A 15,825-nucleotide genomic window follows, 5' to 3' on the forward strand; every position below is an offset into this window, starting at 1 on the left:
GAGAGTGGGTCTGTGATGGAATGTCTCCCAGCTTTTTAGGACTGGTAAGAATGTCTCCCTGCCTCGGTGGGGCTGAGCAGCTGGGCATTCTTTGGGCGGTCGATTCGGGGGTCCCTCACCTCCCTCTCTTCTCTCCCTATCTTCCCTCTCCCCCTTGCCTGTGGGGGATGCTGCATGGGCTGCTGAGCGGTGTGTGTACCATAGACGGGGGCTGTCCGGGAGGCTCTCACCTGTGGGGGCTGCGCTGGCTGGCTGTGCCCTGGATGTGTGTAGGTCTCTCCCTGGAGGTGTCTGGAGGCTCTGTCTGTTTGCTGTAGCGATGTTTCATCGCCATTTCTCTGCTTGTTTTTCACTGTCCCTCATGGTATACAATGCTCGGTGGCCATTTTTGGTGTGACCAACAAGGGGCTTGCTCTGTGGCCATTTTCCTGTAGTTCGGCGGCCATTTTCCCTGTGATTATGTCCTTTATACTGACAGCTTGGCGGCCATTTTCTTGAAGCCTGAACACGTTTTTGGTCAGTTTCAGCGCCATTCAGAGCAGCTCTGCACAGCGCAGTGTGGTCTCCCACTGGGAGCTGACACAGGCACTATTAGCTGCACAGCGCAGAACCAGTCAGGGTGGTGAGTCCTGCAGGAAAGAGCCCCTCAGCCAGCAGCAGTTAAGAGGGTGGGAACATCACTGTCCTAAGTCCCCAACAGGTGGCAGACAGGGTAGGGTCAGCATGGCTTCAGAAACTGGTGTTTCTTCCCCGAATTCCAGGCAATTGCAACCAGTTTGCCTGCAGACAGTGCAGTGCCTCTGGACGCATTGTCGGCAGTCCTCAATTCGTTCATTGCCAAGATGGAGGTGGTGCATGGGCGCAAAGGTGGTAAACGGCCCCTGCCCCCCCCCCCCCCCCGTCCTCCAGGGAGAGCTCTGGCGCAGACTCTGGCCCTGCTGAGGCTGGTGAGCCTTGTTCTGTCATTTCAGGTGACGCTGACCAGGACCGATCGGACAGTGAGGATGAGCCCCCGTCCGGGTCCATGCGCTACAAAGCGCTTGTTGGAGCACTTATCAGAGCTGTGCACGATACCTTGAAAAGGAGCCAGCAGATCCCTCTGCTGATGTAGCGGTCCCCTTTTGGGTCCCATAAGCCAACCCGTTCACCTAAGGTGTTCCCGTATCTGACTTATTTCGATAAGTTCATTTACAAGGAATGTGGTCGACCGCAACGGACCTTTTTGGTCCCCAAATACATGGCGGTGCGTTACCCCTTTGAGGCGAGCCTTCTCAAAAAGTGTTCGACTCCTCCTGTCGTGGACCCCCCAGTATCTAGGTTAAACAAAGTAACCACGGTCCCGGTAAAGGGGACTCCTGCCTTTAAGGAACCCACGGACAGGAAGGCAGAGGCAGTGGCTCCTTCCTTGTTTACGGTTGTGGGGTCAACTATGCGACCAGTACTGGCATCCGCACTTGTGTCGCAGACACTCACTGAGTGGGCAAAACTTTTGCACCACGAATTGGGAGAGCAACAGGCTACTCCTGTCTGCGTGGAACCAGCAGACCAAACCTGATCTGGCTAAAAAGCTGGTCTGCTGACCAGGCGTCTAAGACAGATCTGATGGATCTTCCCTTCCTTGGCGACCGGCTCTTTGGAGCCTCATTGGATGACATTATAAAAAATGCCACAGGTGGTAAGAGTACACTACTCCCACAGGCCAGGAAGGCTAAGGAGCCACGCCGTAGGCAAGGGCCCTTGTTTTCCGCTCACAAACGGCTCTTTCGTCCGCCCGGGGCTTCGGCGAATCGTCCCCAGCCCAACAGGATGGCCTCTGAAGGACCAATGTGTCCCTGGAACTGCAAGCCTGTGAACAAAAGTGCTACCGCATGAAGGTTTGCCCCCGCCTGTAACATGGGTGGGGGGTTGCCTTTGGGATTTTTCAGCCCGGGGGCCTCTCGGCTGTCTGACCAATGGGTCTGCGATCTGCCAAGATAGAGTTCCTCTCTTGGCTGAAAAACAGATTCTTCCCCTCCAGCATACCCATACTCTCAGCTTGCCGGGAGGCCCTACTGGGGCGGTAAGGGACCTGCTGAGTCGCGGGGTGATAGTACCTGTTCCAGAATCAAAACGTTTCCAGGGGTTCTACTCCAACCTGTTTGGACGTACACCTTATTTTTTGGGGACTACAATCTTGGACCTGAAAGCCCTCAATTACTTTGTAAAAGTAGAGGTTCAGAATGCAATCAGTTCGCTCAGTAGTCACTGCACTACATCAAGGAGACTCCCTGGGGTCTTTGGACATTCAGGACATGTACCTGCACATACTCATATGTGCGATTTTTCAGTTGGGGAAGCCCACTACCAGTTTGGTTCTCCCTTTTGGTTTGGCATCGGCCCCCAAGTCTTTACCAAGGTATTGGCTCCTGTTTTGGCGTTACCTAGACGATCTCCTCCTGAGAGCATCTTCCACCTCAGAGTTAGAGGAGGATGTGGCGATCACCAGGCAGACCCTGCATGAATTTGGGTGGCTGTTGAACCTAAAGAAGTCAGTGATTGTGCCGACACAGTGTTTGGCGTACCTAGGCTTACTGCTGGACTCCATGGAAGCGAGAGTGTTTCTCCCTTCAGACAAGCTGCAGACTCTCAGAGCCGTGGTAAAACTGATGAACCGCAGGTGGACGTCGCTTCTGCATGTGAGTCCTGGGACTTATGGTGGCCTCCGAGGCAGTACCGTACACCCAGTTTCACACCGTAGTCCTGCAGAAGGAGATTTCGAAAAAATGGGTCAAATTTACGTTGTCCCTGGATCGGCAGATTCAGGTGAGCCAGTTAGGGATTCCCTGCTCTGGTGGCGGAGGTCCCCGGCACTTCGTTCCGGAAAGTCGTTCCTGCCTCTGAAATGGACAGTGATCGCAACGGACACCAGCCTAACTGGCTGGGGTGGAGTAATGGGAGTTCTGTCGACCCAGGGCCTCTGGTCGGAGGAATCCAAGTTGCTGATCAATCTGCTCGAACTGAGAGCGATCAGGCTATGCCTCTCCACTAGGTCAATAAGACTTTGAGGGCGTCCGATCAGGATCCAGTCAGACAACGCCACAGCCGTGGCGTACGTCAATCACTGAGGAACAAGAAGCTTGGCCGCCACACGGGAGGTCGCTCACATCCTTCAGTGGGCAGAGCGACATGTACCGGCCCTGTCGGCTATTTACATCCCGGGAGTGGAGAAATGGCAGGCTATTACCTTCGGCCAAGAGGGTTTTGGAACTGGCGGCCTTGTCTTGCAAGTCGCCCTATCTGGTTATCCACAAGGATAAGGTGATGTTGCGTCCGCAACCTTCTTTTCTGCCAAAGGTGGTTTCAGTGTTCCATATCAATGAAGACATTGTGTTACCATCTCTTTGTCCTAAGCCGACACATCCTAAAGAGGTGGCCCTTCATTCCCTTTATCGTGGTTCAGGCTCCGAGGGTGTATTTGTCTGGTACGGCTCCCTTTTGGGAATGTCGGACTCCATGTTTGTTTCAGTGGCTGGTCCGAAAAAAGGCATGGTGGTCTCGTCAGCCACCATTTCCAGGTGGATCAGACAGATTGTAGTACAGGCCTATTCCTTGAAGGGGCAGGTGTCCCGCTTTCCGGTCACAACCCACTCCACAAGGGCAATCGGAATGTCTTGGGCCTTCCGACATCAAGCGTCTGTCGCTCAAGTGTGTAAAGCGGAGACTTGGTCGTCTGTTCACACTTTTACAAAATTCTACAAGGTAGATGTCAGTGCATCGCCTGATGCCTGTTCTGGATGCAAAGTTTTGCAGGTGGCTGTATAATTTGCACTTGCATTTTTCCTGTTTTTTTTTTGTTTTTTTTTGGGTAAAAACGCAGTACCTTGAGTAATGCACTGTTGCATTTGTTACCGCAGTTCTGGTGCGGTTTGGAGGTAGTGACTCTCAGTTAAGAAGCACCCTGTTTTTTTTTTTGTTTGTTTTTTTGGTGGGTAAAAAAGTTTTGGTTATTTCCACACACTGTTGTTTTTGTGGGTAAAGTTTTTATACTAGTTCATCCACAATGGCATGCGAGAAGTTATATGCTGTTTTCCCACCCCTTGTTTGATCGTACTGAAGCTGCAATGCAGGCTGTGGGGTTGTTGCCTAAGGGACCGAAGAGGGGGACAAGACCCCCGAAGTCGGGAGAAGAGGCCGGCGGCGAGGAAGAAAGCCGGACTTTTCGGCGTTGGGGTTCCCCTTTAAGTCCATACCAGGCGGCGGGGCCAGCGATGTTTCCTTCGCGGGCCCCGCCTACCTGGAGACGCGCTCGAAATGAGCGGACTTTCCTCCGCGTGTGTGGGCGAGTCCGTTCATTTCAAAAGTAGGGCGGATAGTACGGTGGACTTAGTATGCCGTATTAGTCCGCTCAAAAAGTGCCGTGTGTGGGCAAGTAGCCCGTTCGGATATTCCGACGGACAGTCTGGCGTACTTTTCCGCCAGACTAAGTACGTCATACAGTTTGACCGTGTGTAAGCGGCATAAAACTAGTAGATGCTGATCAAACTGGGTTTATTCAGGGAAGATGTGCTCAGATGAACATTAGGAGACTTTTTGTGAACCTCCGGACTGCCCATGACAATTCCGGGATGAGAATAGTGGCCTCCCTAGATACAAAAAAGGCCTTTGACTCAGTGGAGTGGCCCATTTTGTTCCACTGCCTGGAGTCTTATGGTTTTGGCCCTGTTTTTATTTCCTGGGCATGGCTCCTGTATACAGATCTGCTGATTAGACTAAGGGTTTATCTCAGATTAATTTCCTATATTTCGGGGGACTAGGCAGGGGTGTCCACTTTCACCCCTCCTGTTTGCCCTGTTAAGCTGAGGGCTACTCCAAAGCTGACGGGACTGTGACTTGGAGAATTTGAGGAACGAGTATCTTTGTATGCAGACGATATGCTCTTCTATCTGCAGGATCTGGGGCCTTCATTATTAGAAGCTTTCTGATTGATTCAGGAATTTGGGGACTACTCCGGATTCCAAATTAATTGGAATAAATCCTCCCTCTTCCCTATTGATGAGGCAGTGACGATCCCGTCGCAATGCCCCATCCCATTGTCCGTGTCGGGTCACCCTAGAGGAATTTCTTAAATTACCAGATGGGCAAAGCACCTAGGCTAAATATGGCATACAATACCTACACCAACTCTACCAGGATAATTGTCTCTGTACCTTTGAAAAACTAAGAGAATAATTTGGAGTACTTAGGACCTGGGTCTTTTGCTATGCGCTGCTGAGCCATGCAGCAATCGTACAGTTTGGGGCGGGGGAAACCATGGAACAGAATATGCATCTGGAGAAGGTTCTGATTGATCCGGATCCAGATAAGCAAATCTCCAGATACTATGCGGCAGTGGGCTCGGGAGTGACGGTTACAACTTCTAGACCCATGGTGCGATGGGTGGCGATTGTGCCGGAGTTGGAGGAAATGTGGCAGGAGGTACTCGACACGTATTTGGTGTCTGTTGTCTACTCCACAGACAAAATTATACAGTTCCGTTACCTGCACCAGCAATATTATACGCCAGCTAGACTGTACCGAATGCAACGGAAGGACTCAGCTAATTGCCATAAATGCAAGGGGGAGGAAGGTACTTGCCTACATATGGCCTGGAAATGCGGAAAAGTGAGACCAATATGGTCGCAGGTGACTGAATTTATTTTGGATCATTTTGATTTGCCTAAAATTTGCTCTCCTCTAAGATGTCTTATTGGGGTCTTGGAGGAAGGAGAGCTGAACGCAAACTCAAAACTGTTTCTTAGGATCCTATTTTTTGGGGTGAAGAAACTCATTTCCAGACGATGGATACATGATGAACAGTTGACACTGGGGATGTGGATAAAAATAATAAATGCTGATGTATAAAATTACCTATGAAGCTAGAGGGGCTCCCAGGAACTTCAGAAAGGTATGGTTTAGATGGGTTGACTTTGAGAATACGTTGGAAGAAGAGAGAGAATAGACCATTAGATTGCTTAGGACTATTCTCAATTTTGTAACTACGACAGAGGGAAGAAAGTGAGGACACTTCTTTAATGTGAACAGAGGTGGGTTATCTCCATTCTACCGAGTGTGACACTGAATGTGGATATCTCATGGGGTGGGAGTTTTTTTTTTTTTTTCATTGGGTTATCCAACTGGTTCTGGTTCTAGGCTAGGGTTGTGTAAAAAAAAAAGTGCATATACTTTTGAAAATGACAGGGTTGGAGTCCTGATTGGTTCAGTTATGAAACCACTGATATGTCCAATGTTACTATTTATAATGAATGTTGCTTTTTTTCATTGATGTTGATGTAATCCATGTCAGATATAATACCTGTATAATACTCGTATGCGCAATAAAAATCTTTAAAAAAAAAACATTTCCCCCACTGGCCATGACTTGGGAACTTTCTTGAGTAGGGAGAAACCGTTTTATTTCCAAAATGCAAATGGCCTGTTCACCTTGCAAGGGGAATTTTCCTCATAGCTTATGAATGTGGTGAATCTCACTTTGAAAAGAATACCCAATCATATGCAAGGAAAAAAAGACTGCGTTTTTCTCTGCACACAATTGCTTGATGATGGAAGTCAGTAGAACTTCGTTCACTAAGCCAAGTTAAAATTCCCTTGCAAACTGCAACTTTCCTTAAAATGTGAATTATGCTGGAGGCGGTCATTGCCATATTTCCCTCCATGGTAAGCATAACATAACTACAGGACATTTAAAGTGAGAATCTATTTAAGATGGCTTTGATTTTAACTTCACCTCCTCTGTTCTCTTCAAAAGCTCTTGTTGTGATGGGTCCTTTCCTTCAAGCAAGCGAATCCGACTTGTTTTCTCTGGATCCTGTGCCTGTTTTTCCAGGTCATTCAATCTGTCGTTACATTGGGAAAGCTGCTCAATAAAGAAAAAAATGTTAACTTTAAGTATTCAGTGATGCAGTAGGTCACCTTGCATGCAACAGAAATGCCAATGGGAAAAAATAAACGCAGAAAATGTAAAAAAAATTCCTACTAAATATAAAAGCTTAACCTGTATTGAGTTAATAAATAGAAAAATATTTGTAACTTTTAAATTGCGTCTTTTTGCGAAATGGTGAAATTTGAACAGACGCAAAAGTGTAAATATACAAATTTCTCAAACATTCTGAAGGTTTTCATTTTTCCCTTACAGCTTTCAGAATTTGTGAAAGACTCCCAAAACCATATATTTTCTGAAAGCATATGACCTCTAGAATAAAAATAAAGTGCTACTGATTTTTTTAGACCCTGCAGTATTTGCGCAAATGTTTATCAAACTAATATATTCACAAAAAATACACTAAAACCATTATTGGCAGATAAAAACATGGCTAATTTTACGAAATTCCTTCTAAATCCCTACTAAATATAAAAGCTTTACCTGTATGGCGTTGACTTGTAATTTGTACCTTTTTGCGAAATGGTTAAAATCGAACGTATGCAAAAATGTAAATATAAAATTTCTCTCAAAATCTGAAGGTTTTCATTTTTTCTCTTACAGTATTCAGAATTTGTAAAAGACCCTCCAAACCATATATTTTCTGAAAGCCTATGACCAGTAGAATCAAAAGAAGGTGCTACTGCTTTTTAAAGCCCCATGATATTTGAGCAAATGTTTTCCAAAGCAAAAAAAATCACTAAAATCGTTATTAGCAGGTGCAAACACAGCAAATTTTTACTGCTAATCTAAAAGCTTAACCTGAAAATCGGACATACGCAAAAGTTTTAGAGCATATAGAGGTTTTCCTTTTTAACAGCTTTCAGAATTTGTAAAAGAGCCACCTCCCCCCCCCCCCAACCATAAATTTTATGAAAGCACATGGCCAGTAGAATAAAAAGAAAATGCTACTGATTTTTAAGGCAGCACAATATTTGTGTAAATGTTTATCAAATCAATATTTTCACAAAAAATACACTAAAATCATTAATAGCGCACATAAACACAACATAACTTACAAAATTGCTGCTAATTTGCTACTAAAGCATTGTTCACATGTGGCATACTAAACCATACATCCATGGGGGGCCATGTTTACCCCCCCACAGGTATGCACAGGTGCATTACTGTGTTCTTGCCAGAGCATCAAAAATAATGGCGCCTATTTATAAAGGGTTAAAACTTATTTATGTTTTTTTTCTTCTATTATAACAAATGGATTTGGCTGATGATAGAGCTGGTCTCTTGCCATTTTCTGCCATATTTTAACAAATGTGAAAACAAGCCAGCAAAATCTATTTTCTAAAAATGTCCCATATACAGTTTGGACACAGGCACAATTTTAGTTTTTTCAGATATTTACCAAAACATATTCAAGCTATAGTTATAAAATGCTATGGGCTGAAAGTACACACACTCAGGTTTAATTTGAGGGTATGTACGTACATCCAAATCGAAGAAAGGGTTTAGAAATTACAGCTTCTAAGATATGCCACCCCCCCCCCCCCCCTTTTTCAAAAGACCAAAAGTAATTGGCCAATTGAATTAAAAGCTGTTTTATGGCCAGTTGCAGGCTTCTCCTTCATTATTCCTTCATCAATTAAGCAGGTAAAAGGTCTGGAGTTGATTCTAAAGCCCCATGCACACTATTACATTTTCTGCAGATTTTTGTCTTCATATTTACCAAAACCATGTAGTGCAAGGGCCTGCCTGCATACAAATTAAAACTCTTAAGGCTTGTACACACTATAAGAAAATTGGGCAAACATTTTTGTCCAAAGAATTTTCATACGAAAATTCCCAAAGGAACAATCTCCAAAATCTTTCTCGTACAGGAACAGAACAAACCATTTTCGTTTAATGTGTACAATTTTCGTACAAGAAAAATCGGAAAAGAAAAACTGAAACTGAAATCAGAAACCATAGACAACAAAAAAAAGCCTTTGTCATACGAGAATATTTGTAAGAATTTTTGTACGAATTTTCTTTCATCAATTCCGATTTGCTGTGAAACCATGAGAAAAATCTAACTAACGTTCGCCCGATTTTCTTCTAGTGTGTACCCCACTTTAAGGTTAGACCTCATATTATATGGTTTTGGTAAATCTGATAAAAATCTGCAGAAAATTGAAGTGTGTATGGGGCTTTAGTCTGGTATTTGGAATCTATTGCTGTGAAACTACATCATGTGTTCAAAGGAGATGTCCCTGCAACTGAAACAGGCCATTGTAAGGCTTCAAAAATGAACAGCAACAGGGGGTTTATTTACTAAAGGCAAATCCACTTTGCACTACAAGTGCACTTGCAAATGCAGTCGCTGTAGATCTGCGGGGGGACTTGTAGTGCAAAGTGGATTTGCCTTTAGTAAATCAACCCCTAGGAGAGGCCAAATTAACAGTTTGGTATATTTTGGTATATTTTGAGGGTAGAAGAACGCGCTAGTAAGCTCAGCATCATAAAAAGGCCTGAATATCCACGAAAAAGACAACAATGTTGGATGATCCTCTCTATGGTAAAGAAAAACATCCAGACAAGTGGACACTCTCCAGGCATATCATTGTCAAAGTCTACAATCAAGACAAGATTTCACAAAGCAAATAAAGAGGGTTCACCACAAGGTGCAAACCATTCTAAGCCTGAAGAATAGAAAAGTCAGACTCGACTTTGCCAAAAAAAAAATCTAAAAAAGCCAGACCAGTTCTGGAAAAGCATTCTTTGGATGGATGAAACTAACTCGCCCCCCCCCTCTTTTCCCGCGGCCTGCCAGGTTACGTGCTGGGATAAAAGGTCTGGTATGGATTTTTTGGGGGAACTCAACACCATTTTTTTTTACATTTGGTGTGGAGTTCCCCTTAAAATCCATACCAGACCCTTCAGGTCTGGTATGGATATTTAGGGGGAACCCCATGTCTTTTTTTTTTTTTTTTTTTTGGACACTGGGTTCCCCTTAATTTCCATACCAAACTTGAAGGGCCTGATAATTGAATTTGGGGGAACCCCACACTTTTTTTTTTTTTTTTTTAATCAATGACTTTTTTTTTTTATGAGGAGCCGACAATTCATTATAGCCGAGTGATTTTAAATGACTTTTTTTCCTGCAGAAATTACACTTTTTGCAGGGACAGTCCCAAGCACGGGAAACATGCGCCCCTTTACAAGCATACTACAGACACCCCCTAGGTATGAAATTTAAAGGAATATTACACTTTTATTGTTTCACTTTAAGCATTATTAAAATCACTGCTCCTGAAAAAACAGCCTTTTTTAAAACTTTTTTTGCATTGATACATGTCCCGGGGCAGAACCCAGGTCCCCAAACACTTTTTAGGACAGTAGCTTTCATATTAGCCTTTAAAATGAGCACTTTAGATTTCTCCCATAGACATGTACAGGGTGTTCCGCGGCTTTTCGAATTTGCCGCAAACACCCCAAATTGTTCCCTGTTTGCCGAACAGGCAATGTTCGAGTCAAACATGAGTTTGATTCAAACTCGAAGCTCATCCCTACTCAATATCCAAAGCGCACAACGTCATATGTAAAACATGGTGGAGGCAGTGTGATGGCATCGGCATACAGTACATGGCTTCCAGTGGCACTGGGTCATTGATGTTTTATTGATGATGTGACAGAAGCAAAGATATACTGTCAGCCCAGATTCAGCCAAATGCAGCAAAGTTGATTGGGTGGCTGTTAGAGATTTTGAGCTTATTACTATTTTAAGTGATAAGTTTCTGAAAAATATATGAAGCACATGAATGTTATAATGTAATTAGTGTTGGTTTCTGAAGGTCACAGAACACACAGGAACAGGACAGCGAAAAGTGGTTTTGCTATGTAAATACTTCTATTCTGAGTTAGGACAATGGGTGGAGTTATGCAACTTAAAGCGGTTCTGCACACATATTAATAACATTTTCCCATTCTGTTCCCTCTAGACCATACATTTGATAATGCCACAGTTTTTTTTTTTTATTAACCTACCTTATGTAATTTGTAATATTTTATTTTCATCCCCTGCGGTGATGGGCGGTCTCTTGCGGGGATCAGCATCACTTCCTGCTGAACCCCGCACTGTCTCCTGGGATCTCGTCCAAGTAATCCCAGGAGACATTGCGGCTAATACAGCCGAAATCTCGCGAGATTTCAAGGACGTGACGTCATCACGCCGGTGTAGTGTCATATTTTGCTGCCTATCACACCGTGCGTTCCAACATAGTTTCAGCAATACAGTTCAGCGAAACCATCACATAATGTTATGGAAGTGACGTTCCAGACAACACAAACACTGGGCCATGCGTTACAACACTAACACTTACACTAACACAGTGTCCTCATCCCTATCCCTGTGCTTCAATGTTCAGTGTCCTCATCCCTATCCCCGAGCTTCAATGTTCAGTGTCCTCATCCTTATCCCGGTGCTTCAATGTTCAGTGTCCTCATCCCTATCCCCGGGCTTCAATGTTCAGTGTCCTCATCCCTATCCCCGAGCTTCAATGTTCACTGTCCTCATCCCTATCCCTGAGCTTCAATGTTCAGTGTCCTCATCCTTATCCCCATGCTTCAATGTTCAGTGTAGTGTCCTCATCGAAACACGGGGATAAGGATGAGGACACTGAACATTGAAGCATGGGGATAGGGATGAGGACACTGAACATTGAAGCAGGGGGATAATGATGAGGACACTGAACATTGAAGCAGGGGGATAATGATGAGGACACTGAACATTGAAGCTCAGGGATAGGGATGAGGACACTGAACATTGAAGCCCGGGGATAGGGATGAGGACACTGAACATTGAAGCCCGGGGATAGGGATGAGGACACTGAACATTGAAGCCCGGGGATAAGGATGAGGACACTGAACACTGAAGCAGGGGGATAAGGATGAGGACACTGAACATTGAAGCTCGGGGATAGGGATGAGGACACTGAACATTGAAGCATGGGGATAGGGATGAGGACACTGAACATTGAAGCATGGGGATAGGGATGAGGACACTGAACATTGAAGCACGGGGATAGGGATGAGGACACTGAACATTGAAGCCTGGGGATAGGGATGAGGACACTGAACATTGAAGCCCGGGGATAGGGATGAGGACACTGAACATTGAAGCCCGGGGATAGGGATGAGGACACTGGACATTGAAGCAGGGGGATAAGGATGAGGACACTGAACATTGAAGCTCAGGGATAGGGATGAGGACACTGAACATTGAAGCTCGAGGATAGGGATGAGGACACTGAACATTGAAGTATGGGGATAGGGATGAGGACACTGAACATTGAAGCACGGGGATAGGTAGGAGGACACTGAACATTGAAGCACGGGGATAGGGATGAGGACACTGAACATTGAAGCACGGGGATAGGGATGAGGACACTGAACATTGAAGCACGGGGATAGGGATGAGGACACTGAACATTGAAGCTCGGGGATAGGGATGAGAACACTGAACATTGAAGCACAGGGATAAGGATGAGGACAGTGAACATTGAAGCTCGGGGATAGGGATGAGGACACTGAACATTGAAGCATGGGAAAAGGGATGAGGACACTGAACATTGAAGCATGGGGCTAGGGATGAGGACAATGAACATTGAAGCATGGGGATAGGGATGAGGACACTGAACATTGAAGCACGGGGATAAGGATGAGGACACTGAACATTGAAGCATATAGCTCAGGATAGGCACTACAAGTCCCAGCAATGCAGAACCTAACACCGCACGTAGCTCAGCATGGTTGGTAAAAAATGATACTAGGTAACAAGGGAAGTATTAGTGTTGTAACGCACGGCCCAGTGTTTGTGTTGTCTGTAATGTCACTTCCGTAACATTATGTGATGGTTTCGCTGAACTGTTTGGAGGGCGATTTGAATTTTCCATTGTTCTCCAGGGCAAACAGGTAAACATGACACAGCTCTGCTCTGTAGCTACAGAGCATGTGCGAGAACCGGCAAAGCATGCTGGTTAGAAAACCCAGGAAATAAGGAGGAAGTTTTGCTTGTGGGCTTCACTTGCCCACAACAAAAATGACAACGGCCGAACATTGTGAATATAAACGAACATTTTGCACAAAAAACGGACATGCAGCAGTCAGAAAACTAAGACAAGTAAGCCTTTTTATATAAAAACATCAATGTTAAAGCATAACCATAAAAAAATATTTTTCTCAGCAGTGCAGAACCGCTTTAACTATAGACTGAAGCCATATAAACATATATGCAAGAATGGGTGTTACTCTAGTGACATGCTGACGTGACATTATGAAACCGTATAAGAATCCAAGAAGGTTGAATGGCTAGGTAGGAAGAGGGACGGAACCCTACACTATGGGGAATGTAACATCTGATATCCCTCCCTCCCTCTGAAGTTAAACATACCATATGTTACCAGATGTCATTATGTAAGTCTTGTCTTTGCTTATATTTCTGAAGAATAAACAACTTTTTTTTGAAGTATTGTATGAACTAAGGATTCTGCTATTTCTACTATGAAACAAATTCCTAAACATTTTGGTGGAGACGCGGCCTTGGATAAAGACAGACACACTTCTCCTTCAAACACCCATTAGGAGAGATGACGCAGACATATTTACACAAAGATTTTGCTATTCATCCAGAAATGCCCTTGATTGATACTAGAATACTAGATATTATTATATCTTTCTTCAATTTGGTGAGCCAGCCACAGTGGTCTTTTTTTTTTCCCCCACTCCTTGACAAAGGGGGGAGGTTAACACAATTTTGTGATTGATCAAGCCTCAAGAAAAAATGATCAAAGAACCCAGAAAGAGACGTTTGTGTTATGTCAGATGTGCACAACAGTCCAGTAAAAGACGAAGGGTGAGTTTTTTTTTTTTCTGTTTTTCTCACCTCTAGCCAAAGTTTGCAACTTTGTACGAAGAAAAAACGAAAACCTGACCTACGAGGTTGACTGTCAAGGCCAATTGGACAGTCTGCTTCAAGTTATTCTGGAAATCCAGAGCTTGCTTTGTGAAAACAGAACATTACGTACGTGGGGATTTCTGCCAAGGTTAGTTCCTAAGAAGGTGAAAAAGTCTTGCATAATAAAATATTGGGTTATTGCCCAAGAAGAAAAATAAGTGTTCGAACAGGAACTAAGACTTCACGTTATTTAAAAAAAAAAAAACACCATTGTAGGTACAACGGGCAGATGTACTCTTTGGGTGAGCTAATATGAAAGTCGGATTTTGATGTTTGAAGCTGGACGGTCCAAGGACAAAGGCTAAGCTAGAACAACAGGTATACACTACAGCAAACAAATTCAAGGAACAAGGCAAAAGCTACAAAAAAATGATTCTTCAAAGGAAAAAAAGAAAAGATAAGGACTATATTCTTCCAAGAAAAAGCAACGAACGAAAGAAAAAGCAGCGGACGAAAGAAAAAGCAATGACCAAAAGAAAAGGCAACGAACAACAGATAAAGTTAAGACATTATTCATCTCTTGATTTTTTTTTTAAGTGTACACAGGACTATCATACTAAACAAGGGGTGAGTGTTTTTGTTTATATAAAAGGATAACATGGGATGGTTAACATCTGAAGGCTCAGAAGTACAGTATGTCCCTGTACTATCTGGAATTAAAACATTCCATATATATGGAATACAGAAATACATGCAGTAGTAAGGTAATAATGCCAGAATGTAAAGAAGTTCTTTAATAAGTAAACTAAGTTTAATGCTGCATGTAAATGTTTATGAATATTTAAGCCCTGAACAACAGAAAATGTGTGTTATTAGATGTGGTCATTCTAAAACACATAAAAGGGGGCAGAACAAAGTTTTCAGAGAAAAAAAAACTATTGATTAAGATAGTGGAAAACATGGTGTTTAGTGTTTTACAAAAATCCTACAGATTGTTCACCTAGAAGAGGGTTCATGGATGAGAAAAAATAAATATTTAAAAAGGTATTACTTACTAAGTAATTGTTTTAAAAAAAAAAAGATTTTTGGGCCTTACTAACTTTTTTTCAAGAGTTCATTTTTGCAAAGTATCTGTCTGGGCAAATTTTTATGAATTCTAAAGGCTTATTGAGGATATAGGGCAAATATTTTTAATATAAAAATATAAGCTGCGCTAAATCCCACAAACATCAAATTGTGTATACATAAATAAAGTAACAATGAATTATGGGCTGTTCCCAGCCTCTAAACATAAATTAATATGAAATCAAACCATAAATAATAAATGCATATAAATATTACAAACTCAGACCATGCAAACCGCCTATTCCTTGCAGTATAGGACCAAGTCGCATGCCCCTATGTATAGCAATACAAACTCTAAATACTCCCAGTGTATGGATTACAAGTCTGTATGTGTAAATCAAAAGAGAGTTCTTTCAAGAATGTGAATAAAAGTCCTCCACAAATGAACCATAAGCGATCCACTGCTGTGTGCGATTAAGTAGTGCTTGATCCGCCACCAAAAAAATTAAATTTGCCGCTTAACAGAAAATTGTGACCCCCCCACTACCGAGGGTCACAAAAGGCATATGAATATATAATCGTCTCCCAATCCAGAGGGGTCCTCGATATTCTCCTTGCGTCACCACTCCAATATAAGGATTGTAGAAAAACGCTCCCAAAAAATCTTTCTCATAAATTCAGAGGGACTCAGGATAGGTATACCAAAACCATGGAAGAGAAATAGAACTCCAAATAGTGTAAAACCCTTTATTACTAAAAACCAAAAAGTAAAATTGCACTTACAGTGTATAAAGAAATCATCAGCCTTAAGTCCGTTGCGCCGGCCGGACGCATGCGGACAGACCCGTTCTCCTGGAACTGTTCCAAACACGAGGTAACGTTAGCGTATCGCTCAGCCCATTATTCCTACCCTGTA

General features: G+C 43.5%; 1 protein-coding gene across 2 annotated transcripts in view; it reads right to left on the minus strand.

Annotated features, from left to right (window-relative positions):
- The window catches only part of CCDC146 (coiled-coil domain containing 146), a 215,726-nt gene that overhangs the window by 9,522 nt on the left and 190,379 nt on the right, over positions 1 to 15,825 (minus strand). For both annotated transcript variants that reach the window (XM_077471203.1, XM_077471202.1), the window contains exon 16: positions 6,764 to 6,892. In XM_077471203.1, the coding sequence (XP_077327329.1) occupies positions 6,764 to 6,892 (129 nt within the window). The remainder of the gene's footprint in view (positions 1 to 6,763; positions 6,893 to 15,825) is intronic.

This window comes from Lithobates pipiens, unplaced genomic scaffold, assembly GCF_037356315.1.
Source record: "Lithobates pipiens isolate NorthernLeopardFrog02 unplaced genomic scaffold, aLitPip1_a1.2 Scaffold_8, whole genome shotgun sequence".
Classification (NCBI taxonomy): domain Eukaryota; kingdom Metazoa; phylum Chordata; class Amphibia; order Anura; family Ranidae; genus Lithobates; species Lithobates pipiens.